The following is a 26,822-nucleotide window of genomic DNA, read 5'->3' as shown; positions in this document are numbered from 1 at the left end:
TTTTTTTAATCTTCTTGTGCATAAACACAGCTTAAAGCCTGCTGAAATTTAGGAAGCAAACTGGATTTACCTACACTAAACAGTAAAGCAAGAAGATGTTGCCCAACCACCCTTTGACTGAGATGGTTTCCCAGTAAAGGGGTATTAATCATCTGTAGTGAATCCACAATTTTAGATTAACAATAACCTTCATCGATGTTCACGTATTAAAGATACTACCTATGTAAATTTATCAGAGGCAAAACAGAATTACAGATATCTACAGTAAATGAAATGTCAGACTTTTACGCTTTCAGTCATTTCAGTGGTGTTGAGCGTCCCCTGGAGATAGTCACAGCTCTCAACCAGTACTGCAGAGTATGTGATATCCATAAGTAAAACAATAATTTAAAGAATATATCTGATTTTCACAGTGCAAAAACAGAAAGATGATAGAAACTCAGGAAAGATCATCAACGGGCTAAAGTAGTGATCAGACTGGCACACATTTCAAAAAAATCCATGGTGTGACTGCCCAGGCGAGGTGGAACTGAAGACGATGTGCTTCCGATCAGGGAGCCAGTGAGGGAACCAGAGAGCAAATGGCTCTCCGCAGTTACAGAATCCAAACTGGATCGCGGTCTGTGTAAGCCAGCAGCAGAGCAGGACCGCTGGGGCGTTGAGGAGCCAGACCTCTGCTCCACCACCTCATCTGAAATGGACCAAAGAAGAGCAATTTATATGAAAGGTATATTTGCCCAAGCCCTTCCTATGAAGATACCTTATTCAGAGTATTAAGTAAACACATCTGAGCAAGGGCAACCTGACAGCAAATGTCACGTTTCAGTGTTTTAGGAGCAGGGGTGGCAAAAGCTCTTCCCTCCCACAATCGTAACAGACATCACTCACCAATCTCAACACTCCCGTACGGTCAAAATGTGACTCCTAAATCCTTCTCAACATGGTATTCGACAGTAACCTTGAAATCAAACTGATATCCCTTTCATTTGAAGAAAGCACACCTTTGGAGGATTATTTTCTTGCGTTGTATCAATAGAAAAAAATCATTAAGATAAAAACAAAAGTTACCATTGCACTGATCCTTCAGCGTACATTGCAACTGCCTAGGGGAAGGGGCAAGGGAAATCTTGTTTAAAAGGCAGATTCCCAGTTTCCCAGGACCCATCTCAAGAGATTCTGATTTGCTAGGTCTGGGAGAGTTCCTAAGAATCCTCTTTTTAATAAGAACTCTGGGTAATTTTGATGAAGGTGGTCTGGGGACCATATAAACACAGCTATAGTTGATGGCAGTTTAAGAATAAAGTTCAAATGCTGTTGAAAACAACTTCCCTAACTATGCACTCCGTTTTCCTCTGGTTCCATCCAGCGGTGGACTCTTGGTTTATTCTGCTTGTATCCCACTTGGGCCCCTGCGTGGAATAAGCACATTTGCTCAGCCAGGTTTGACTCTTGGCACACACGAGGTCCTTGGACATGACCACCTCCGTTGACTCCTCTGCCTCCTGGATGGCCATGGGCACCAAAATCCAGCCCAAATCTCAGGAAAGGCCTATCTGGATACCTTGGCCACCCAAGATGAAAGAAGCTGATGAAGAATGAAGTTTAGATATTATAATGTTTACTGATAAAAGATGAATGGAGAAGTGTGACAAAGAATCTAACAACATCAATTAATTTTAGGTAAAAATTGCTTTCCTGTTGTTCCTTACTTTTCTCCACAGGCAACAGTGCTAGATTAGAGATTTTCCACATCTTCAATCCTTTGTTTCACTTACATTTTTAGTTAAGTCTAGATTACTTAAAAACCAGTATAGAAGACCTACCCACCATGTCTTTGAGATGGTTTAATATCTTGTCAACTAGTGCCAAGTTTTATCTTCTCAGAGCTCATGCCTGCATGGCTTCCTTACCATCAATGCTTTTAAAGTCCAAAAGATAGCTTCTATTGTCAACTAGGTACAGCTGTAAGCTCATTTTCACATAATTGCCAGTCACTGGATTTCTTCTTCTTACACGTAGATGGTATGCATTCACTACCTAAAATGAAAAATCTTTAAGGAAAAACATTCGAAATAACAAACTGCAAAATATCTCCCTTATTCTTATTGCAAAGAATAATATCAAAACAAATAACTGATAGAGGTGGGGTAGAGAGGGAATTCCTGAATGATCTTTTTTTTTTAACATTACATAGTAGTTTAGTATTTATTTAATCCCACTAACAGTACTGTGTACAACAGTTAAAATTCAAAGGGAACTCAGAGACCCTAGAGAGTCCGGCCTTCTTTCCAGATATGCCTCCAGTCTAAACCATCAGTAATATTTTGGTTGCCCAAAGGTATCAACATGGATACCTTTACCTATGAATATAGAATAGACAGAAAAAGGACAAATAACATGTCAATGGTTTGAATCAGGAACTGTTAACAGGTACTGCCACGAATTTAAGTATCGTAGTAATCTCGTAAAGAAGATACTATTTGCCTTTTGAAGATAATAAAACCACAACTCAGATAAAGAAGATTCTGGTTTTCAAAACATCAAATTAGTTCCAAAGATTTCTCATTAAGAATTTTTTGTTTTTGCTTTTTTTTCTTTTACGCGGGCCTCTCACTGTTGTGGCCTCTCCCGTTGCGGAGCACAGGCTCCGGACGCGCAGGCTCAGCGGCCATGGCTCACGGGTCCAGCCGTTCCGAGGCATGTGGGATCTTCCCGGACCGGGGCACGAACCCGTGTCCCCTGCATCGGCAGGTGGACTCTCAGCCACTGCGCCACCAGGGAAGCCCCTCAGTAAGAATTTTAAAGACATTAACATCTCCTTTTAAACTAAATAAAACTGCTTCAGAAAAGGGAGATCTGTTTTTTTTTTAATGGTTTTAAGGAAATATTATTTTGTTTATTCATTCCATGTACAAATAATGAAATAAAAATAGGTCAAATGAATATTTACATGATATGTTTGAAAATTTTTTTCTTCCGTTAAAAGTACATTCACAGTCCTCAAGAAAGGAACAAGAGTAAAAGATACCTGAAAGCAAAAAATTGATTCTTCCCCCACATACACTCAAATAGAACTGAAACGAATTTGAGTACTAATAAAAAAGTAAAATGTGGGCTGAGAATAAGAAAAATAAACTGCAACTAAGGACTAAAAGAACAAGCCAAATAAGACAGATTTTTCTCAACTTACAGAAAAGTATTTGTTTACTGAATAAATATGTCCTGATGGTATAATTTGTGTCAACCACTTGCTGTTACAGCTACTGGCAAAAAGAAAAAAACCCTCCCTTAAAAAGGAGAGAGAAAAGTAAAAACACAGTGTCTTTGAAGACACATGACTTTTTATTGTTACGATGCATGCTGAAACAGGTTTTCAAGAGATTTCTCAAGAGATTCAAGAGATTAAATTCTCTTGAATTCAAGAGATTAATTTCTCAAGAGATTTCAAGTTGATTAAAACTTTGTTTCTCAGCCAAGAATGCTATTCTGTAATTTAAAAAATACATAGGTCCCCAACATTGACAGTTCTTCATCCTTACAGAGATTTGTTTTGTTTTGTTTTGAATGCACATGGTACATTATTGGAAAGAATGGGATTTATCAGCCAGAAGCATCAAGACCACTAAATTCATATCTAAATCAAAAACAACTTTTTTTATTGACCTTAGTACTCAACTCAGCAGCTCAGAGCAGCTTACTACACAAAAAATGGCTTCTACAAATGATCTTCATATACTACAATTTCCTACCTTCCATTCAAAATCCAGCTGCTTCATAGCTCGGTAAACTTCAGCCATAATGTCATATGGTTTGCTTTGACTTCGGATTCCAAGATGCCACTTGGCTTTTTTCACAGCTAAAGATTTGGGCTTAGTTGTATTCAGTGCATCCAACGGACATCTTGCTTTAGGGCTGTCTGCTACAAGAGGTGGCATCCTTTCTGGATGAGGTTTCAGGCCTGGGGGAATATGCATGGCACTATCATCCATAAAAGAACCAGTTGGGGGACTAGAGGCGAGGTAGAACTCACTGGCTTGGTTCATTATTCTCCGATTGTCAATGATAAGATGATAAGCCACTGCAAGCTGGTCTTGAGGGTCACCACTATATAAACTGTTCATTACTTCTGATTCTGTACACTCAAATTTTTCACACACTTCTTTCACAGCCTCATCATCAATGACGTTAGCATCATAGGAGGGGTCTTCAGGAAATAAGTAACTGGGCAAATCTTGTTTAAACCATTCATGCTCTCTAGGAAAAATACCACAATACACTATTGTAAGAACATGCTTTGGCAAGTCCCGAACAATTCAGACATGGGGTAATACAATATAACAGAATCAGAAAGACCTGGTCTCTAGTCACTTACTAGCTATTGGACCCTGGGTAAGTTGATTCATCCCTGCTCTTGAATAACTATGATTATTCAGACTTGGGTATTTGGCTGACATTTTCTCAAAAATAAATGAAATGAGCCTGTCACGTCAAAGGAAACAACTGGCAGTATTTGTTGCCAATCATAAAATTCAAGCTTTCAAGCAAAATGTTAGAATTTTGCATAATTTGTGTCTGTCTCCAAGAGTTTGACAGCTTCTCAATACTTAAAGGCTACTACATGCAGAGGATAAGGACTGTAATTTGATATAATTATATAATAAAATGTGTCACCACTTGGAACATCAGTCTACCTCAATAACCCAGTATTTTCCATATGACCAATGCAAGATGTTACAGAATCATACATGGGCAAAAGATCCACTCAAAATACAGAACAGACCAGTGGATTTTAATGTAATAAAGTACAAAAGTTCACTGATATGTTTTCGTATTTGATATTGCAATTAACATGTTAAGCTTTGGTTTAATATCAAAGAAAAATATCTGTAACTATCTGAAAGGCTATGAAAATGTTCCTCCCTTTTCCCACCACTTATTTGAGATCCGATATTTTTCCTAGACTTCAACTAATACAACATATTGCAACAGATGACTGAAGAAGCAGATAATGAGAACCTAGTTGCTGTCTCTGATTTAGAGGATTTGAAAAACGTAAAATACAGGTACTCTTGTCACCATATTTTCTTGTTTTGGAAAATAAGGTTATTTTTCATAAGAGACATATTATTCAGAATAACATGTAGTAGGTTCATTATTATTAAGTGAAATAAATATTTTTTAAATTTCTCAGTTTTGGTTTCTAATACGGTATTGATAAATACGACCTATATTTAAAAAAGACTCTTTGGAGTCCTCAATTTTAAGACTGTAAAGGGGTACTCAAACCAAACTGTTTGAGAACCAGTCTCCTAGATCTTATTTTCTCACTCTTCTGGGCCTTTGCACATGATGTTACTATTGCCACCCTAGAATATCCCACCCCTTTTCATTTAACTAACATGCACTATGCCTTCAAGATTGTGTAAGCATTGCTACATGGTAAATTGGGCACTCCCTAAGCTAAATTTAGATCAGTATATATTTTACCTGAATGCCTTCTACTGACTAATTCATTTACGAATATTTACTAAGGACATACCGTGGTAAAAAGGCACACTCCTTCTCACAGAAATTATATTCTAGCTGAATACAGATTAAGCAAACACTCTCAAAAATGAATGTATAGTTACAAATACACAAATATAAAAATCCTGTGATAAAGATTATGAGTGAAAAGTACAGGGTAAAATAAGAGTATATAATTCAGAATGGGAGGTAGGTGATTAAGGAAGCCACTCTCAGTAATATTTAAGAAGATACCAGAATGACTAGAAGTCAGCTAGGCAGAGCTGGGGAACAGGTATTCCCAGCAAAACAAACAATACATGCGAAGACTCCGAGATAAGAAAAAATTTTGCTATGTTCAAGGAACTGAACTGAGGCCACACTCATGAAATCATAACGAGTTACAGGTTGGAGTGGCAAAAGGTATTTCTGACGGCTGTAGGCTATAAAAAAGGTTTTTGGATGAAACTATGGGTGATGAAAATAACTGAAAGATTTTAAAGAGACAGGCGTGACATGATCTAATTTGCATTCTGTAAAGATCATTCTGCTTGTGATAAAGAAATTGAATTGAAAAGATAAGAGTAATAATGAGGAGGAGGAGGATGGTGCAACAGCCCAAGTGAGAAATGATGGTGTGCCAGGCCTTGAGTACACACACAGAGATGAAACTTCTACAGCTTCTAGTAGATGACGCTATTGTAACACTCATACTTTCTTATAGTTGTTACAGTTTTTTTTTTCTTAATCCTCCCCACTAAACTGGGAACTCCTTGAAACAGGGACCATGCCTTATTCACCTGCATTCTAGTACCCAGTACAGAGTAAATGCTCAATAAATGCAGAATAAATGATGAATAGCCAATGAAGTCAAAAATGAATTCATAAATGTGTTTAATTGCTATATCATGATAATAATAAGCACTTAAATAAATGTTTAGTAATAAAATGACTGGTGAATACTAATTTTTTCCAAAGAAATAATAGAAAAAAATTAATTGTTACACATCTAACATTTTTAAAATATCAATATCAAATAGGGAAGGTGAACACTTTTGAATGAACTCCAAAAATTCATTCTTCCATAACAGAAATGAGAGTACTAGTGAAAATTGTCAAAATCAACTTTTTCAGAACTCTGGAAATTAACCAAAGGCCTGTAATAATCTGAGGAGTGTTTGTTTAAAAAATTGGCCGAGTCTCAGTAAGAACAGCGAGATCTGTGATACTTTAACACATTTTTGACCAGAGACGTATTACAGCCACAGGTTAGTCTTAGTTTCTGCAAAAATCCCCCAGTCAATAAAGCGTTAAGTTACTCCATATCCATCTCCTTTCCCCATTTCTACGGTAGCCTTGAAAACCAACAGCCTCACAATCATTGTAGCCCAAAAAACCAGCATCTAGCAACCACTGGTGGGGGGATGGGGAGAATAGGTTTAGAGTTCTCCAAGAGTCCTATCCCAAGAGAACTGTCGTTATTTGACATGGCTAGCAGATCTCTGGAAACCTATACACTCAAGCCCTGTCTTCATCTGACCTGACTCAGAGCTCCCTCTACAAAGCCTTCTCCCCAGAACGTTTGTCAAAAACAATCAATGGCAACTGTCTAACATTCCAGCTGCTAAAAGCAGCAATAAGAGTTGGAGCAAACAAGAGGCTCGTCAAAAAACTAAAAAGGAAAAGTTAGGGAAGTAAATTCCATAGGGGTCCTTGAAATACTCTTACATAATCCTGGGACTCACAAATGCAGGGCTGTGTTCATTTCCAAGAAAGGCCCTGATTTCTCATCACTGGTTGACTTTGAGGCTCTGTGCTAGCAGGAATGAAAACAAATGCAGAGTTATGAGCTTTTCATTAAAGCACTGAAGACACACCCCAACATGCACACGAAGTCCCTCAGCAAAGGCTGGGAGACTTATTAGATCAAGGCCTTTAAGGAAAGCTTTGTCTAATCATTAGCTGCCCATTAAGCTAACCAAGCAGAGACCTCAGTGGCCACCTATGACAAAGAATATAGACTTATGGAATTAGTTCAATAAAATCACTTAACAAACAAGAACAACAACAACGTACAACAATTACAAATTCTAGGCATCTATGCAAGAGGAATAAAAACATATGACCATTTAAAAACCTATACATAAATGTTCATGGCAACATTATATAAGAGCCAAAAAGTGGAAACAACTCAAATATCCATTAAGTGACAAATAGATAAACAAAATTTAGTATATCTAAACAATGGAATACTTTTCAAGCAAAAAAGTAACGATGTACTGATACATGCTACACCATGAAAGAACACTGAAAGCATCATGCTAAGTGACAGAAGCCATACTCAAAAGGCCACATGCCGTATGATTCCATTTATATGAAATGTCCAAAAGAGGGAAATCCATAAAGACAGAAAGTAGATTAGTGGTTGCCAGGGGCTGCAAGGAGGAGGAAATGGGTATAGAGTTTCTTTGGGGGATGAGAAAAATGTTCTAGAATTAGACAGTGGTGAAGACTGTTTAACTTTGTGAACATACTAAAAACCACTGAATCATACAATTTAAAGAAGCAAATTTATGGTATGTGAACTATACCGATAAATGTTTAAAAAAATAAATAGAGAAGTAATCTAAATTTTCATTTCCAATTAATTCAGAAAAAGAACCACAGTTCTTCATAATAATAACAGTGCCGATTAAAAAGCCATACTTTGGGGCTGGGGGAGGAATAAATTAGGAGGTTGGGATTAACATATATACACTACTATATATAAAATAGATAAGCAACAAGAACCTACTGTATAGCACAGGGAACTATACTCAGTATTTTGTAAAAACCTATAACAGAGAAGAATCCGAAAAGGAATATATACATACATATATATACATATATGTGTGTGTAACTGAGTCACTGTGCTGTACATCTGAAACTGACATGACCTTGTAAATCAACCATACTTCAATTTAAAAAAATAATTATAATAATAAAGCAACCCTCCACATGTTAAAAAAAAAAAAAAAAAAGCCATACTCCCAGCTTTTAATTTTCAGGAGTCAATTTCTAAATTAACTTGACCAAGGTAAGCAGTAACCAGGATGTTTATGAAGGTTCACCTGAGACAAAATCAATTCATTTCATATGGGTTACTACACAGCCACCAGAAATTAGGTCTTTCTGTCACTATTGCCTAGTACCTGATTTTGATATATGACTTAAGACTAAATGAGTTATGATGACTACCAATCAAATTTTAGAAACTTCACAATGTGCAAACGTCTTTAAGTGCGGCTAAAAGGTCCTTATATGTTCACTTTAAAATAATATTAATAGCTAATATTGTATGCTGGGCATTAGTCCAAAAGCTTTAATTATATTAGGATGAACGTTTGCAGTTTCTAATATTCAACTGTGCTTAGACCTACAGAAATAGTAAATTCATATGGTTCAACCCAAGGCTATCCTCCAAACAAATCCACTATATATGATGTAGCTAAAGCACGAAGAGTTATAAGGAATATGCCAATAGCTAGTAAACAAAGAATCAGAATTTGTAATTAGACAGTTGAACTTCAGACACTCGCTTTTAACCACAATAACATTAACAGTAATACTCAGCTTACAGCACTTAAAGATGCGATTTTCCTGAAGACAATGTCTGTCTTGCCTACCAATATATTCCCAGCACCTAGCATAGGACCTTAAACAGAGTAGATGTTAAATAAATAAAAGCAAAAATGATTAAATGAACGAATAAATACTGAGATATATTTTCTAACCTCCAATAGCTTACCATCTTAAAAGACAAAAAAGATCTGTACAAAAATACAGGCATACCTTAGAGAGATTGCTGGTTTGGTTCCAGATCACTGCAATAAAGCGAATATTGCAATAAAGCAAGTCACCAACATTTTGGTTTCCCAGTGCATATAAAAATTACATTTAGAGTATACTGTAGTCTATTATGTTTGCAACAGCATTATGTCTAAAAAAGCAGTGTGTATACCTTAATTAAAAAACACTTTATTGATAAAAAATGCTAACCATCATCTGACAACACAAGGTTCCCACAAACCTTCAATTTGTAAAAAACACAGTATCTACACAGCACAGTAAAGCGAAGCACAGTAAAACTAGGTGTGCCTGTAACTATAAGACGGAATGTGGTAACATGAGAGAAATATAACGTATCATGGTATTTTGGAGAAAGGCTGGATGCCACAGAACTGGTGTGCCAAGATGGATTAGTGGAAGTAGTACAGGTTCTGAATCAGGCAATTTCTGAGCCCTACTTCTGCCTGCCTCTTATTAGCTGGGTAATTTTCACAAATACACATTTACTCAAAACCTAATTCATATCAAATGCACAATGCCTAGAACATATTAATACTTGTTCCCTAATTTAAAGGACCCTAAAATTTAATAGGGACAAACAGATACATAAATCAAAACATAACCTTTCTAAGCTTCAGTTTCACGGTTTGTAAAATGAGAATAATAATAGTTACCTGTTAAGAATCAATGCAATAAAATATGTCGAGTACCTAGCAAAATACCTGTTATATAATAATCGTTAATAATTAGTAACTCTGTTGAACCATATTTTGTCAAATGAAGAATTCCCAAACGTTAATAAACAGATGAAAACTATAAATTCAAGTTATTATTTTAAGTACAGAGATGGTTGCCACCATTTTATACCACCTACATATGTGTAAATTAACTCATCCTAGTAGACTTTTATTTACATTTTTCTTCTAAAACTTGTAAATATACAGACACCTGTTTAACATAACAGAATCAGTACTTTTACTATTCTCAATGTATGTGCTGATACAAACAGGTGCAAGTGTATATATATATTAGCATACTTTTCTTTTCTAAGGAAAAGCCAATTTTCTTTCTAAGGAAAAGCCAACTAAGTGAACTATTTATTCTAAAGGACTATGAACACAACAGAGTTTTTCCCTGCTAAGTCCATTTCCATAACTAAAGCTGGTTCTAATTTACAATTTTACATTTTTAGGTATGAGGCCTGGAACACTAAGAGAGGCTGGGGGAAGAAAACAGTACACGAATGCAACGGGAGTGCCAAAGAGATCAGCAGCAGTCACAAAAACAACTACCTCAGCCACCGCTGAAATGTTCCCAGAGTCGTATTCTGGCTTATGAAGACAAGGCAAAGTATTCTGGAAAGATGTCAAAAGAATGCGTTTGCAAATAAATACCTGATGAAATGTTAGGTGAGAACAAAAAACCCTCTAAGAAACATAACTGATAAATAAAAAGTAGAAGGCAATGAATCATCCTGACTTGTGTGTGCTATATAAAGGTCATATTCACAGTAACACCAGCAACTGCACTTTCCAAAGTTTCTCACATAACAAGAAATCCTTCTCAGCAAACCCACGAGTGGCTATTTTTGGATTCAAAATCTTAGCAAAAATTTTTACGGTCTATTTCATCAACCGTATGTAAAATATATAACTCTCACCCTGTTTTTCCATTTGAAACTTATTCAAATACTTCCTGAGTGTACACTATATTTCTAGGCCTTCTAGCACTGTATATACAAAGATGATAAGACACTCTCTCTACCCTTTTATAGTTACAAGAGAGGAGAAAGATACACTGAAAACAACTAGATACAGAATGAGAATGAAAGAATGAAAGCATGAACAAAATGTGGAAATCACAGAAGTGGAAGCAACTAAAACTGCTCAGGAGAATCAGAAGCGATTTCACAAGGAAGGTGATAAGTGAGCAGAATTTTAAAGGATGAATGGAAATCGTTCAGGTCCAAAAATGCAGAAAAGGCATCAGAGGCAAAGGGAATAATATAAACAAAGACATGAGACATAAAATATGCATTACGTTTGAGGAACAAGGAAAAGTTCACTGTGGCTGAAGCTCTGGTATAAGGGGTACGGCGTTGAGCCTTAACTATGAAGGGCCTCGTATGCTTTGCTACCTAAACTGAAAAGTTTGGGAAACAATCTGAAATATTTAAAAGCTGAGTGACAGGATCAGCTTTATGTAATAAGGAAAGTAAAATTCGTATACAATCAAGTGTTACAGTGTCTAACATAAAGCAGCCATTCAGGTAGTGGTACTAATATTAATACTAGAATACGTACGTAATAGCAACAAAAAGACTATTCACCTTATGTCTTTGATAGTTGCTCGTTTCAGGGGGTCAACCTGTAGCATATGCATCAGGAGAGTGGCAACAGAACGATTGAGATATTCTGGGATATAAAAAACACCCCCTCGGATCTTCTTAAACAACGTAGGTACATGCTCATCATCAAAGGGGAGGGTGCCACAGAGAAGAGCGTACAAGATAACACCGCAGCTCCAGATATCAACTTCAGGACCTGCATACAATCTAGGGGAAAGGATGACAACACAAACCTGAAATGCAAGTGTCACTTCCCATCTACGTGTACCCTGTTTCTATATGTACCTATATACACAGTACAGACTGTGTATGTATTGCTTTCCAAGGTCTTTAGTGAAGTCCGTGGCCACTCCACAACGCTCAATGGTTGTTCCCCACAAAGAATAAGTGATCTAACCAAATACTATTCAAATTTCCCAAGAGAAAACAGTATTTTTATTTTTTGACACAAACTAAACTGAGCTCACTAATTGACTAATTAAAAAATATAAAACTTTCTATAGTTGATTTTTGATAGAAACATCGAAGTGGACGACCATAAATTTGAAGAAAAGCAATACTATATAGTGTATAGGCTATATCTTCTTACCATAAAGCTATTAAAAGAAAATGCATATATAATAGAATGTTTATGCCTGGCACACCTATTTTAAAGAATATCTGGAATAGTAAAGTACCTAACTAGCCCTACTGCAATCTCTTTCACAGTCTTCATGCTGTATCACATTATCCTGGGTACCTACTACTTTCATTCCAACCACTTGGTAGCCCCTGGGACTAAGATTACCTTTATCCAGAAAACCTATGCCTAGAATGCTATTCCTTTTTCCTCTCACCTTTCTACATTGTTAAGATTCCACTGATAGCACATTACCAAACTCAAACCTAAGTCTGAGGTAACAAAGTAGATCTCTACAATTCCAATTAAAAAAATACACTCCATTTCAATAAAAATTGCTGTCCATTATTTATATTGTTTGCTGTAGAGTCCAAACTGCTATATCTGCAATAATACCTTTTCTTTATTTTCTCTCATAGAATTCTGTAAACTTTTAAAATCAGACATTGGTCACCATAGAAGACTTGAATTTATCACTGCATTCTGTATAAACATTTTAAAAATGTACCAATGAGTAAGTTACATGAATAAATTACACGGTCTTCTCTTGTGCAGTTAACTTCATGAAATGACAATACTGTCCCCCCAGAAAACCTCATTCTTCTAAAGACAAAACATAAAAATAATACTCTGTATGCTTTATAAAAGAGTATATACAGGATTATTAAAGGACTATGTCTGAGAAGTAAATAATGACACTAGCTTACATGCAGCAAATGCTTGCTCTCCTAGCTGCAATTTTCTAAAATGAAAAAAATAAATCAAGTTTTGTTTCAGTTTTTAGTGGAAAAACTCCTTAAATACATTCATAACAAAATCTAAATCAAATGTTTTAAAAAATTGTTTAATATAAGTAATCTCTCTTCAACAATAGAAAAACTAAAGGGACAATATGTTTCTATTATGTTAAAAATCTTATCTTCCAAAGAGAATGTATTATAGTTAAATGTTATCAGAATGAACAAAGCGTTACAAAAAGCTTACTCTTCACTGATATATTATTACCTGCCTGAGATGACTTCAGGTGCTGCATAATTTGGGGAGCCACAACTAGTTCGCAGAAATTCACCATCTGACATCATATTAGATAATCCTAAAAATAAGAGTAATATGTTTACCTGGTGCTACATATGTTTAAAACTAAATACAGATAAATGCATAAGGAAAAACGTCAAGTCTGTAATGCCTCACATATCATAATGTTTATTTTTAAAAGCAGTAGAAAGCATTTGTTGGACTAGAAAGACTCCATTTCAGAGTGCTCATACATGACAAAAAAGCCAAAGCACACCATGCCTAAGATTGAAATGAAACTCCTTTTCTAAATAAGAATGTTGATTCACTTCACAAATATGAGGTTATTCTAAATTATATGAACTTTTCCAAACATAAAAGCATCAAAATATTATTTACCACGTCTGCAAATGAAAGAAAATAGAGACTACGATTACTTTTTTATACTCTGCTTTCAAAGGCATTTTTAAATATCTCTAAGTAGAAATCAGATAGGCTCCAATTTATAAATATTACGTTCCAAAAGTTTTTAATTTGCAAAGCTTTAATTCGACATAGAAAAACATTCCATTGAACCAGAAATCTAGTTGCACTACAGCAGTAAATGAGCTTTGTGATTTAGAGAAGGAAGAGAAATAGGAAAATGACTTCCCTGGCTTTTAGATTAAAGGCAAGGTACAGACAAAAATTTTAAATAAGTAATGCTGAACTCTGATACCTTTTCATCTCTTTCTATAATCTCTCGCTTTCTGATCCTCTCCTCTACTATGGCGCCCTGTCCAGGTATGTTTATCCCAGAAAGTGTTTGGGGCATAAAAATTACATTTTACCCTCTTATTTTACCACCAACAAAAACTCCTATTCTTCTACCAAGTTGTTACCTGTTACCTGTAGTCCACTGACATTCCTCCTCGATCAATTCAGAAGGACTGCAATGCTCCAAACTGCGTGCAAATTTTCATGTACTTCCATTTAAGTGTATTTGTCAGGGCAAATGCCCATACTTTCATTAGATTTTCAAAGGAGTTTGTGGCCCTCACAAAAAAACAGTTAAGTCTCATTTCCTGAGGAAGCAATACAGATTGAGTGGATTTACCTTGACGCAAGCCCTCTGAATGTCTCTAGAAATACTTGCATTTTTTAAAAGTGGTTTAAATGAATAGAGCAAGCTAGTGTGCAGACTGTCCAACTAATCCCTTTTCACGGTATTGGATTTACATCAATGAAGTTGAAAGTTCTTAGTTCATTAAGAGTTGGTACTGACACACCTGCAAAGGCAGGTAGCACACTTCTAAACGACCCTGGAGTTGCATACCAAAATCAGCTATCTTGGCATTCATGTGTGCATCCAATAGCACGTTCTCTGGTTTCAGGTCTCGATGAACGACCATATGCCTGTGACAGTAATCCACGGCAGACAGAATCTGCTGAAAGAGGCGCCTGGCTTCCATCTCTTCAACCTATCAGGTATAAAAGAAACTGCACTAAGAACATTTGGGACATCTACATAGCAAAAGTTTTAGTTTCATAATCAGCCTAAATATAACTGAGTACACTAATTAGAACTGTGCCAGAATTCTCAACAAATGAGACAAACAAGCCAAAAACTTGCATTCAAGCTCAACATGTCAATCAACAGGTTTTTCTTTGCTGCTAGGCAGTTCGTTTTCAATTAATATTACTAAGTGTGCACAGTGTTTCAGGGAATCGACAAGTAAAACATAATCTAAAACAGAACTTACGTGAAATTGCTAAGAAAAGGAAATAACTGAAGCTTCAACATGATGTTATGGAACAGATTTTTCATTTTGAAAAGCACAGGCTTTTCACGTTGGCAATTAAGTGGAATATATTTCCTAAAATCAGTATTTCATAAGGTGTACTTTTTAAGGAAAAATATATCTAATACTCTGTATGTTTAGTTAGACATTATTACAGAAGCAACCCCGACTCTGAAGATACATTTGTGGTTTGCTATTTCTCACTACTTTCTTCTTTTTTAGCTTAAGGGCTTATTGAACTAAACAGCATGTTACTCACCCGTCCATGTTTACAGATGTAGTCAAATAATTCACCACCAGACACATATTCCATTACCATAAAAAAATCTGTTGGAGTGCTGATCACCTGGTATCTTTTTTGTAAATGAAAAAATTTAATAAAAAATGTTACTTTAACCAGAATCAACCTAGTACCTCCATTCTTGCTATAAATTGATATTCCAGTATTCTACAATATTTTAAGATGGCAACAAATTATATAATGTTATCAAAATAATCACAGAGCTATAAACACGGAGCTTCACAAAACTCAATTACTTCCCAGGGATTACAGACTTCCCTCCAGATCCCCCCTTTCATGTTTACAAAATTTAGGAAATCCTTCATTCCTCAACAACTAAATTAAGTATCAATTTTTCCATTTAAACAAAAATTTGTTTGTAGTCTATAGAGATGAGGTAGCTTATATTTAAACATAAGTGAAAAATATTCTTGGAAAGGTAAAATGATACCAAAAGGGATACAAATCAGCAGAATCTATAAAGTAGACAAATGATCCTTTCCTCAAAAAAATTAAATGCAAAAAAAGGGAGGGGAAGGTATAGATTAAAAGCAAATCAAGAGACATATTGACCAATTATACTGTATAGATTTGTTTTCACTCCAGTTCAAACAAACCAACTTTAAAAACCATTTATGAAACAATCAAGAAAATCTGAATACTGACTGGATAGTTCATAATATTCTAACTGTTTAGGTGTGATACTGAACTGTGCTTGTTTTATTAAAATAGAGCCTTTAAATTCCACAGTAGATACTGAAGAATTTACAGACTAAAAACATACTATTTGGGATTTGCTTCAAAATAATTTGGGGTGGGAGAAGCAGGAGGAAGCAGATAAAACAATACACTAATAACTGTTGAAGCTGAAGGACAGATAAATGAGGCTTCATCACTTTACTGTTGTATTCATTATGAAATTTCCATTATAAAAAATTAAATAGATGTATGTATTTACGTATGTGTATGTGTTTATGTGTGTGAAAACATATATGTACATTTTCTAGGCACTCAAAGCTGAGCACATAAAACAATAAAGAACCTTAGCTCTATTTGACAAAATAAAATTTTTCCTAAAAAACTACAACCTCCACATACACACACAATTGTACCAGAGTTCTGAAAACTTTAAATACAAGTTAAATATAACATGAATGTTTTAAATGAAGGTTGCATTTAACACATATAAAAGAAAAATTGTTCTACTCTGCTTTATTTATAAAAAATTATTTATAATCTGGTTAATCATGAGCAGTATCTAATTTACACTGAGTTGCTATTTAAAGCCACTAAGTGTAGCTGGCAGTTCTGCATGCCTTAAAGGCACCCAGTGGAAGGCACAAGCAGGGGCTGAGAAGTGGCCCAGATGCCCCCCTGTAGGCAGTATACCTTGACACAGGATGTGCCAGAAGCAGGGGAACGTTTTGGTAATTAGTCCACCCAGATGGGGCAACTTTTATTATTAATGTGCAAAAAAAGAGAGTATGTTCTAAATGGCGGTTCTGGTTACCAGTCTTCATTAAAGAGGAGGGAAAAAATGACCAGGAAGTTGGTGATATAACTATACACTATATATTTTAAAAGAGGACACATCATGTATAAATTAAACACTTGGAAAAAGTAAGATATTAACACAACATTGTAAATCAACGATGCTTCAATTAAAACAATAGAAAAAAGTAAAAATTAAAGCTGTAGTATTGAAAATGATTACAGACTTTCAGAAGAAATATTTATAATAGCCATCGTCAGTCCTGGGGATGAAAAATGACAAGGTACCCCACTTCACACAGAATAAACTACTATAACTGGAAAATAAGGCTGAGTCTACTTCAAATGAACTATGAAAGGGGAATCTTCCCTGAGAACTCGAGAAAAAAGATGGTTCTGTAAGAGCAATCTTAACAGGCACTCTACTTGAATAAAATGAATACTGAGGGGCCGGACCACCCGCTGTGTCACTTCACTGTAGGCTGATCTCATTTAGTAACAGAATTCTCAGTCACTTTTCTGCTCTGTACATCTTTGGGGTAAAAGAGAAAAGTGATGCAATTCTAATAAATGTAGTTGCTGATACCTCCGAGTATATTAGTCTTCAGTAAATACTGTTGGATCCAGAGGCCTGACCAGATTTCAGTTTGATTTTAATTTTCTTCTTAAAGACTATGTGCTTCCAGCCACAGGTGTAGGATATCTGTCTCTTTTTTGAGATATTAGCAGTCATTACTGATCACAGCCTAGATTTTATTAACTCACAATGAAGTTTTAAATGCTGGCCAATTTCCATAGTCTAGTAATGAACTACGGTCTAAAGGAAATGCTCCCTCAAAAACCCCACTGTCTCTGAAGTGCAGGCCACCAGATCACACTACCCATACCTTTTCTTGTTATAGTCATCAACCGACCTCGTTGTCAGCTCCCTCCCATTTTGACTTAATGTCTCTTTCCCCACTGCTAATGCTGTCATCATTCCGGGTGAACAAAGTATCCATCTAGATGATCTGTCCAATACATGCCCTCTAATTTCCTTCACTCCTCAGTTCTAACTCTCTTTCCCTCTACCACACACAATGACTCATTCCACGGTCATATACTAAGACTAACTCCTCCAATTATGCACTGGATTCCTTTGCCCCACCTACTAAAGGACTTGGTTTCTACAATTAGCTCTTCCTTCTCAGCCTCATTTTACTCAATATTCAGCAGTACAGCAACAGTTAATCTCTCTTTCTTCAAACACATTTTCCCCTTGGCTTCAAGACGCAAAATTCTCTTGATTTTCCTCCAATCATTTTAACTGTTCACTTTCATTCTCCTTTGCTGGTTCCTCCTCATCTCCCAGACATCTTAACATCATACTGCCATAGAGATCAATCCCTAGAATTCTTATTTATTTATATGCACATCCTTGGTGACATCATCTAGTCTTCGTGCCTTAAATACCAACTATACGCTGATGACTTCCAAATTTATCTCTGGTTTATACCTCTCCCCTTAACTTCAGACTCACATATCAAATAACCTACTTGCATCTCTACTTGGATGCCTAATAAACATTTCAACTTCAAAAACACCAAAATCGAATTCTTGATACCTAACATCCCACTTCAAACTTGTTCCTCCTACAATCTTTTCCATTTCAATTAATGGCAACTCCAGTTTTTTATTTGCCCACGCCAGCTAACCTTGGAGTCATCCTTGACTTCTCTCCTTCCACAGCCTACATCTAATCTGTCAGCAAACGCTGTTCTCTATCTTGAAAATATACACAAAATATGCTTATTTCTCAACAACCTCCACACTATCCTCTATTCCAAGCCACCATCTCTTTTGCTCAGAATACTGCAATTGACCCCTAACTGATTTCCCTACTTCAGTGTAAGTCAGGTCACATCACACCTCTGGTCAAAACTTGCCAATGGCTTCTCTTTTACTCAGAGTTAAAAGCCAAAGCTCTTACAGTGGTCTAGTATATCCTACACAATCTGGCTCCCCTTTATGTCTCTGACCACATCTCTTACTCCAATTCCTCCTAGATCACTCTGCTACTATGATCTACCTACTACTGCCTGTAGCAATTTCCACCTCAGAACCTTTGTATGTGCTGTTCTCACCATCTGTTATCTCCCCCCTCCAGATATCTGCATGCATATTCCCTCTCCTCTTCACTGTCTAACATACAACATATTTTACTGACATAGCATTTATTGTCTATCTCTTCAACACCACCCACTACACACACACACACACACACACACACACACACACACACACAATACACACACACAGAAATATGAGCTTCATAATATCAGAAATTTTATTGTTGTCTCTTTTTGTTTGCTGGTGTATCCCCAGTACCTAAACGGTACCATTTGTTGAATGAATGGATCAACAAGCTAACACTCTGGCCTTATTTTCCTCCATCTCCCTATACATACTCTGTACATGAGACAAACCAGACTGTTTGTTCCCAGCACACCATGCTCTTTACACTTTCATTCTTTTGCTTTGCTGTCCTCCTAGAATCATCAGGACCTTGTTCACATGTTACTTCCTTATATATGCAGTAAGTAATCACTGAGCACCTAGTATTATACTAGGTGTTGGAGAGATAAAGATGGTATTGGACATCTCCACTTGGATATCTAATGGGATTCTCAACTTAACACAGCCAAAGCAGACCATAATGTTCACCTGTATCCCAACATGGTTCTCCTCCATTCTTCGTATCTCAGAAAATGGTATCATTATCAACACCTAGTTTTTCAAGCCAAAACCCAAAATCCCAGTTGCTCAGGCAAAAAAAAGTGGGGGGAGGGTTCTCACTCCCTTTCTTTTCTTCAGTAATTTATTAGTTTTACCTCCAAAATATATATTGAATTGACAGATTTACCTCCAGCTAGACCAGTGTTATCAGATACAACTTTCTGCAATGATGGAAATATTTTATATCTTCTCTGTCCAGTACGATAGCCACTAGCCACACGTGGCTATTAAACACTTGAAATGTGGATAGTGTGACCAGAGAACCAAAATTTTTAATTCATTTAATTTAAATTTATGTCACATATGGCTAGTGGCTACTGTATTGGACAGCACAAATCTATACCACAACTTGGCTAAAGCCACCATTAATCTGTCAGCTGGACCACAGCAACAGCTTCCTAACTGGTCTCTCTGCTTGCACTTCTGCCTCTGTACCCATTCCACACTATGGTCATATCATGTCACTCCCCCAGCTCTCTGAAAGCTTCCCATTTTGAACAGAATCCAAAATCAGCAAGGTCTTCAAGATTCTATGATATGTGGTCCATGTCTACTCTCTGACCTCATGAACTACCTCTCTTTCCATCATTCACTCCACTCCAGACATTATAGCAATCTTCTTTTTCCTATAATACTCGAACTTTGTTTCAACCTCAGCAACTCTGAGGTTGCTGGTCCCCTTGCTTTAAAAACACTCTGTCCCCCGATTTTCAAATGGCTAGATCTTTATCATCCTTTAGGTCTTAGCTCAAACCTTACCTCTCAGTGAAGCTTTCTTAACAACCCAATCTAAATTAGCACCTCCTCCTTCCTCGGCACACCCTAGGACCGCACCCTGTTTCACTCTCCTCACAGCACTTATCAGTGCCTAAAATAGTCTGGTTAATTTGTTTACTTACTATCGAGAACTGCTAGATACCCCTAGAACATAAACTCCACAAGGGCAGAGACGCTGTCTTTTACCACTGTACCCCCAATGCCTTACCTATCAGATACTAGGTGCCCAATAAAAATTTGCTGAATAAAAGAAAAAACAAACATAGCTTCTGCTCCTGAGGAATTCAGTCTCGTGGTGATACTAATAAGAAAATGACCAATTACAATATAACGCCCAGGGCTTTGGAAAAGCTGAAATTCTGGGTGCTCCAGGACCGAGAGGATGAAACCTAACCCAGTGTTAGGACTAGGGCAAAGTAGTTTTTCTAGAGGTAGTTGCATTTAAAAGCTGATATTTAAAGGACGTTGGAATTGGAAGCCTAGAGGAAGGGAGATATAGGTAAAGTTTTCCAAGCAGAAGTAACAGTTGAAATATAGCAAGCAAGAGAAGATGGTGACCTGACAATAAGAGCAGAGAGAAATGAACAGATTTAGGGGACACTCAAGATTAAGAGTGGCAGAACTTAATGATCAATTATATGTAAGGGGCGAGGGAAGAGGAGTTAAATATGATGCCCAAGTTTTAGGCTTAGGAAGCTGTGTGAATGGTATTTTCATTCACACACAAAAATATGTATATATGGGATAAAAAGTTCAACTTAGTTTCAGATGACTCTGTGACTCCAGAATGGAAACACCCAATAAATAGTTCGATAAATGTGTTCAGAATTCAGGAGCAATACAGATTTGTAAATTTTTAAGATAGAGATGACTAATGACACCCAAAAAGGGTTCATTAAGATTACTTTAGCTCAGAATGCTGAAATACATCAATATCTAATGGCCAGGCAGATAACAAGGGACCCAGAATAGAAAGTCTCAAGAAGAGGCAAGAATGTAAAAAGAAAATCAGAAGACTGTGGTGCCATGGAAACCTAGAGACTACAACATTTCAAGGTGGTAGCGATGAATAATGTTAAAAGCTGTCCATAGGTTGGATAAGATAAACATTTTTAAGAGTTGGCAGGCAAAACCATCTCTGCCAAATTAGAAAGTATTGATCCTTTGACCAGTTAAAATGAAGTTTCCCTAAGAACCATGGGGGAATGATAAACAAGGACAAAAGTCATTTCAACGAATTCTAGTTCATGGGAAAGTTTGAAGTTTCCTTTCAATCCTGTTTATTCCTTTTAATTTTCTCCCAGTGGGGTTTTTTCAATTGGAATTAATAGAGAAATTGTGCAATATATAACCTTCATTCTTAGTATTTACTTTTCAAACTTTCTTGCTTACTCTAGAAGCCCATTCTGTAGCAAGGAAACTATTCTTGGCAGTTAGTCCAAGACTGCAGAGAACAAACAAAACGACTAAAAGGATCAGGTCTCTCTCCCTGTTTAAATCACTAACGCTGTTAAAGCCTATGTCAGTAAGCTTGTTGTGTAGCAAGAATACATGAGTGCCTTTTTTAAAAAAATTCAGATCCACAATTAAAGAGGAAATGTGGCAGAATGGATAAGCTCAAGGCTGGAGGCCAGAAGCTTTAAACATTAAATTCACCTCTGCCAATTACCTTTGAGTAATATTGAGAACATTCTATAACTCCTTCACAAAACAGCAAATAATTAAATAATTCTAAAACAGAATGATGTAAGTAATCAAACCAAAATCAAACAATTATAAGTAATTACAGAAATGGAAGGAAGAAAACACTAGTAGTTATAACATCAAAAATAAGCTTCTAAATCCTCACGACAACTGCAACTGCTTATTGACAAAATCTGATTTGTGTTTATAGGAACAGAACAGAAACTAGAACTCATACCCTAAATGGACAAAGGTTCCCTGGGATCTTTCAGGGCTGGCATTCTAAAAGTGGTGAAGTCAGGAAACAAGGAAAATACAGAGATCTCTCCCCTCTCCATTCTCACTTTGGCACGTGACATTTTTAGTCTGGTTTCCCAGTTTTCTCCTCTTATAGGAAGTGACCACTCAGTAAGGAAGAGCAAAGAGACTTAGCTTAGAAGTCATTCAGTAACTAGAATAAAGTCATTACTAACATGGAGCTGAAGTCAGACATGAGCTGTTTCAGTTAACTGAAAATCATTTGGAATCATGAGAGGACTGGAATCAGCTTGCAGCCTGCCAATTTCTGCTTCTGGGCCAATGCACAGCTAATAGCAGGCATTGTAACAGTGAGAACACATTTAATCCTCAAATGGCACCATGGGGGTATCCCCATTTTAAAGTTAAGGAAACAAAGAATACGAGAGTGAGTCACTGAACTCATAGGTGATATTTTAATTCCTATGATAATCTTTAAAAGCCTGTATATACATATTCTGGATTATCTAGAATGCAGGTCCTAGAGGACAACCTCATAATCAAGTACTGACATACAATTTCAGGGGCCTCATTTCCTGTTTACGTTTGTGATCAAGTGAACTTCAAATGAAGATCAAATGACACTGAAGCTTACTGTTAGAATGAAGTTTTCATCATAGCGATGTGAGAACAGAGTCATCACAGGTCACCCAATGGCACACCAAACCCAAAGAAAGCCTTCTTTGAACAGTCAGTGACATATTCATGCTGTTGGTAAGGTACACTGAGTGGGACCCTCATTTAACATACCAATTTGCAATGGTTCTCTAGCAATAAATGTATCTAGTTATAGAAATACTATAAATACTAGAAATATATAAATGCATGTTCCAAATGCCAGCAATAACTGGATCAGCCATTTAAGGATTTCAAGAATGCTACTGTATTGGTTTCCTATTGTTGCCATACTTAGTGCTTAAAACAACACAAATGTATTCTGTATTATCTTACGTAGGGGTGAGAAGTCTTATAGGGTAGAAGTCTGACACATGCCTCACTGGGCTAAAAAATCAAGACATAGCAGGGCTGCATTGCCTTCTGGAGGCTCTAAAAGAAATCCATTTCTTCGTATTTTCCAACTTTTAGAGACCATCTGCAATCCTTGGCTCATGGCCCCCTTCCTCCATCTTCAAAGCCAGCCACAGCCAGTTCAGTCCTTCTCATACCCCATCACTCTGACCTTGCTTCCATCCTCAAATCTCTTCCTCTGGCTTATGATTCCCTCTTCCACTTCTAAGGACCATTGTATTACACTCGGACCACCCAGATAACCCAGGAAAATCCCCCTATTTTTGTCAGCTGACTAGCAACCTTAAATCCATCCATAACCTTGGACTTCTCCTTTGCCATGTAATATAACATACTCACTGGGGATTAGGACATCTTGGGACTGGGGGACACTATTCCCTACCACAGCTACTATGCAGCCTTGTTATTAGGTAAACAACATACCTCTAGAGGGTTATCAAGTAGTTCCCCATCAATGCTGACATCTAAAGATTACTCACTAACAAAGTTTAGGCTAAATATAACCTCTGACTATAATGACCTAGCAAACAAAGCCTCAAAGATATTAATACTACTGCTTGTCATCTCAGTTTTCTCAGTACTGGAGTAGAAATTAACAGCATGGCATTTGAAATCAGATATGAACACAACTACTAGCTCTGCAACTTACTAGCTATTTAACCTTGGACAAGCTGCTGATCCTCTTTAGACATGCAATTTTCTTATCCATAAAATGAGGATAATAATACTCCTTATATGCTGATTGTGAGAATGAAGTGAAATTATGTATGTAGAATGCTCAGTACAGTTTCTAGCCATTATCAGGTAGTCAATAAAATTAATATTTATTTTATTAAACTCTATCCAAGCTTTAAGATAAAAGTAAAGACAGTTTTCAGTGTTTAGCATATTACATTTTTGCAATAAATATTAAACATAACTTCAAATGATGTAAAGGAACACTGCTGTATACTTAATGTCTAAATTTTCTATGGGTCTAGCTGATTTTAAATTATTATTTACCTTTCAATTTAATTACTTAGTGTATTTATTAAACTCTTAGTTTACTTATCTTCTAAGTTTGTAACTTGTCTTATCCAAAAAGAAAAAAATTCATTTGCCTTCCTAAGGGCTTTACGATCAGTAATTAAAGTAATGATTGCAGTTTGGCAAATAATATTCAATACTATGGCAGATAATCTTTAATAGTAACTTTCTACCTTTTCCATAAAGAAAATATCTTGGTATGTTAATTAAAAGTGACTACAAAATAATTATAAAAGAAATCTAGAAATAGCAAAGTACTAAATGACCTTCAACACGAATATTAGCGACGAGCCAATTTACAATTAGACTTTTGATTCTAAACCAGAAGTATGCAAAAAAGGATTGATGAGGTTAAATGAATTAACACTTGCTAAATATAAATATGAAAAAATTGTATATTTATAAAAGTTTAACTAAAAATAATTATTAAATATAATAGTTCAAGACAGTTTCTCTTTTATATTATCAAGTGCAAAAATACTTACAGTTTGATAATATGAGGATGACGAAAGAGTTTTAGATTTTGAATTTCTCGTTTTATTTTTCCAACAACATCTAAACTGCGAATCTTCTGTCTATTTAAAATTTTAACTGCCACCTTATGGCCTGTTAATTGATGTTCTCCAACTAGAGAAAAGAAAAAGGAAAATAACCTTGCTGTCATAGCAACATAATTATTTATTCATGCTTCCTTCCACTGTAACTCCAAACTTCTTTACTCATATATGCCTCTTTGATATCAGTTATTGCATAGAACAGAAGATATCTCTTTTCATGTCTGTCTCTTCTATTGGAGTATGCACTCCTTGAGGACAGAAACTATATCTTAGTCTCCTCTGTATCCTCAACACCTAGTACAGAGATGTTAATTAAATCTTTGTGGAAAGGATGACTGAAGTCCAAATTCTTACCTAAAAGTATAATCAAATTTGAAACATCTTTTGTATAGAATAGAATAGAATTTACTATGTTTTGTTAATCTCTTTCTTTCTCCTCTTCTGGTTAATCCAGTCATTGTATTATTGAAGAATAATTGCTATAATAAACTAAAACTCATAACTAGTTTCAAAACTATTTCATCAGAAAATCCACAAGTAACCCTTTTTTTTTTGCCTTTTCTATAAAGCTTTCCCATTTTCACCCTATTTGATGGAATCTCAAATGATGTAATACTGAGGGTTTGAACTTCTTTCAAACCCTCACAGTATATTTATAAAGCTCATGTGTCATTCATCATTTTGAGGCTATTTTATATATTTGTATTTTTGAAAAATCACATGACATGAGCTATTAGCTCTTGCCCTCCTTGAATAAGACAGTCGGTATTCATCTGAATCTCCTAGGAAGTATATAAACACAGTATTTTGTACATACTGGATGCATCACACTTCCTGATTTCAAACTACATTACAAAGTTATAGTAATCAAAACAGCACAGTACTGGCATAAAACCAGACACAGAGATTAATGGAATAAAGAGCCCATAAATAAACTCATGCATATAAGGTCAATTCATTTATGACAAAAGAATCAAGAGTATACAATGGGGAAAAGATACTCTCTCCAATTAATTGGTGTTGGGAAAATTGGATAGCCACATACAAAAGAATGAAAATAGACCCCTATCTCACACAGTACATAAAAATCAATTCAAAATGGATTAAAGACTTAAATTTAAAACCAGAAACCATAAAACTTCTAGAAGGGGGTAAGCTCCTTGATATTAGTCTTAGCAATGATTTTTTGGGACTTGACAACAAAAGCAAAGGCAACAAAAGCAAATATAAATAAGTGGGACTAAATCAAACTAAAAAGCTTCTGCACAGCAAAAGAAAACATCAACAAAATGAAAAGGCAACCTACTGAATGGAAGAAAAAATTTGCAAGATATATACCTGATAAGGGGTTTTAATACCCAAAATATATAAATTACTTAACAACTTAATAGCAAAAAACCAAACAATTTGATTTTAAAAATGGACAGAAAAAACTGAATAAACGTCTTGCCAAAGAAAGTATACAAATGGCCACATACACAAAATCATCAGGTAATCATCACTAACCATCAGGTAGATGCAAATCAAAACCGCCACCACAATGAGCTATCACCTCACACCTGTCAGAATGGCTGTCATTAAAACTGAAAAGATAACAAGTGTTGGTGAAGATGTGGAGAAAGGGGAACTCTTGTGCACTGTTGATGGGAATGTACATTCATGTAACCACTATGTAAAACAGTGTGGAGGTTCCTCAAAAAATAAAAAATAGAACTACCATATGATCCAGCAATCCCACTTCTGGATACCTGAAATAAAAACAGGATATCAAAGAAATATCTACACTCACATGTTCATCGCAGCATTATTCACA

General features: G+C 36.0%; 1 protein-coding gene across 3 annotated transcripts in view; it reads right to left on the bottom strand.

The window, feature by feature from the left end:
• PRKAA2 (protein kinase AMP-activated catalytic subunit alpha 2) overlaps positions 1-26,822 on the bottom strand; it is a 57,308-nt gene continuing 30,486 nt past the window's right edge. The window contains exons 2-9 of one of the 3 annotated variants that reach the window (XR_010656789.1): positions 24,938-25,079; positions 15,354-15,447; positions 14,629-14,773; positions 13,305-13,392; positions 11,663-11,887; positions 3,750-4,254; positions 1,824-2,037; positions 1-691 (exon numbers count right to left, since the gene is read on the bottom strand). Coding sequence is in view for 2 of the 3 variants with exons in the window: in XM_065897646.1 (XP_065753718.1) it covers positions 453-691; positions 1,911-2,037; positions 3,750-4,254; positions 11,663-11,887; positions 13,305-13,392; positions 14,629-14,773; positions 15,354-15,447; positions 24,938-25,079 (1,565 nt within the window). In the remaining variant the exon portion in view is untranslated. The remainder of the gene's footprint in view (positions 692-1,823; positions 2,038-3,749; positions 4,255-11,662; positions 11,888-13,304; positions 13,393-14,628; positions 14,774-15,353; positions 15,448-24,937; positions 25,080-26,822) is intronic. The other 2 variants (XM_065897646.1, XM_065897654.1) reach the window with 2 other exon arrangements.

Source organism: Phocoena phocoena, chromosome 1 (assembly GCF_963924675.1).
Source record: "Phocoena phocoena chromosome 1, mPhoPho1.1, whole genome shotgun sequence".
NCBI lineage: Eukaryota > Metazoa > Chordata > Mammalia > Artiodactyla > Phocoenidae > Phocoena > Phocoena phocoena.
Note: the sequence above shows the minus strand (reverse complement) of the source record. Positions and strands in the feature narration are given on the sequence as shown.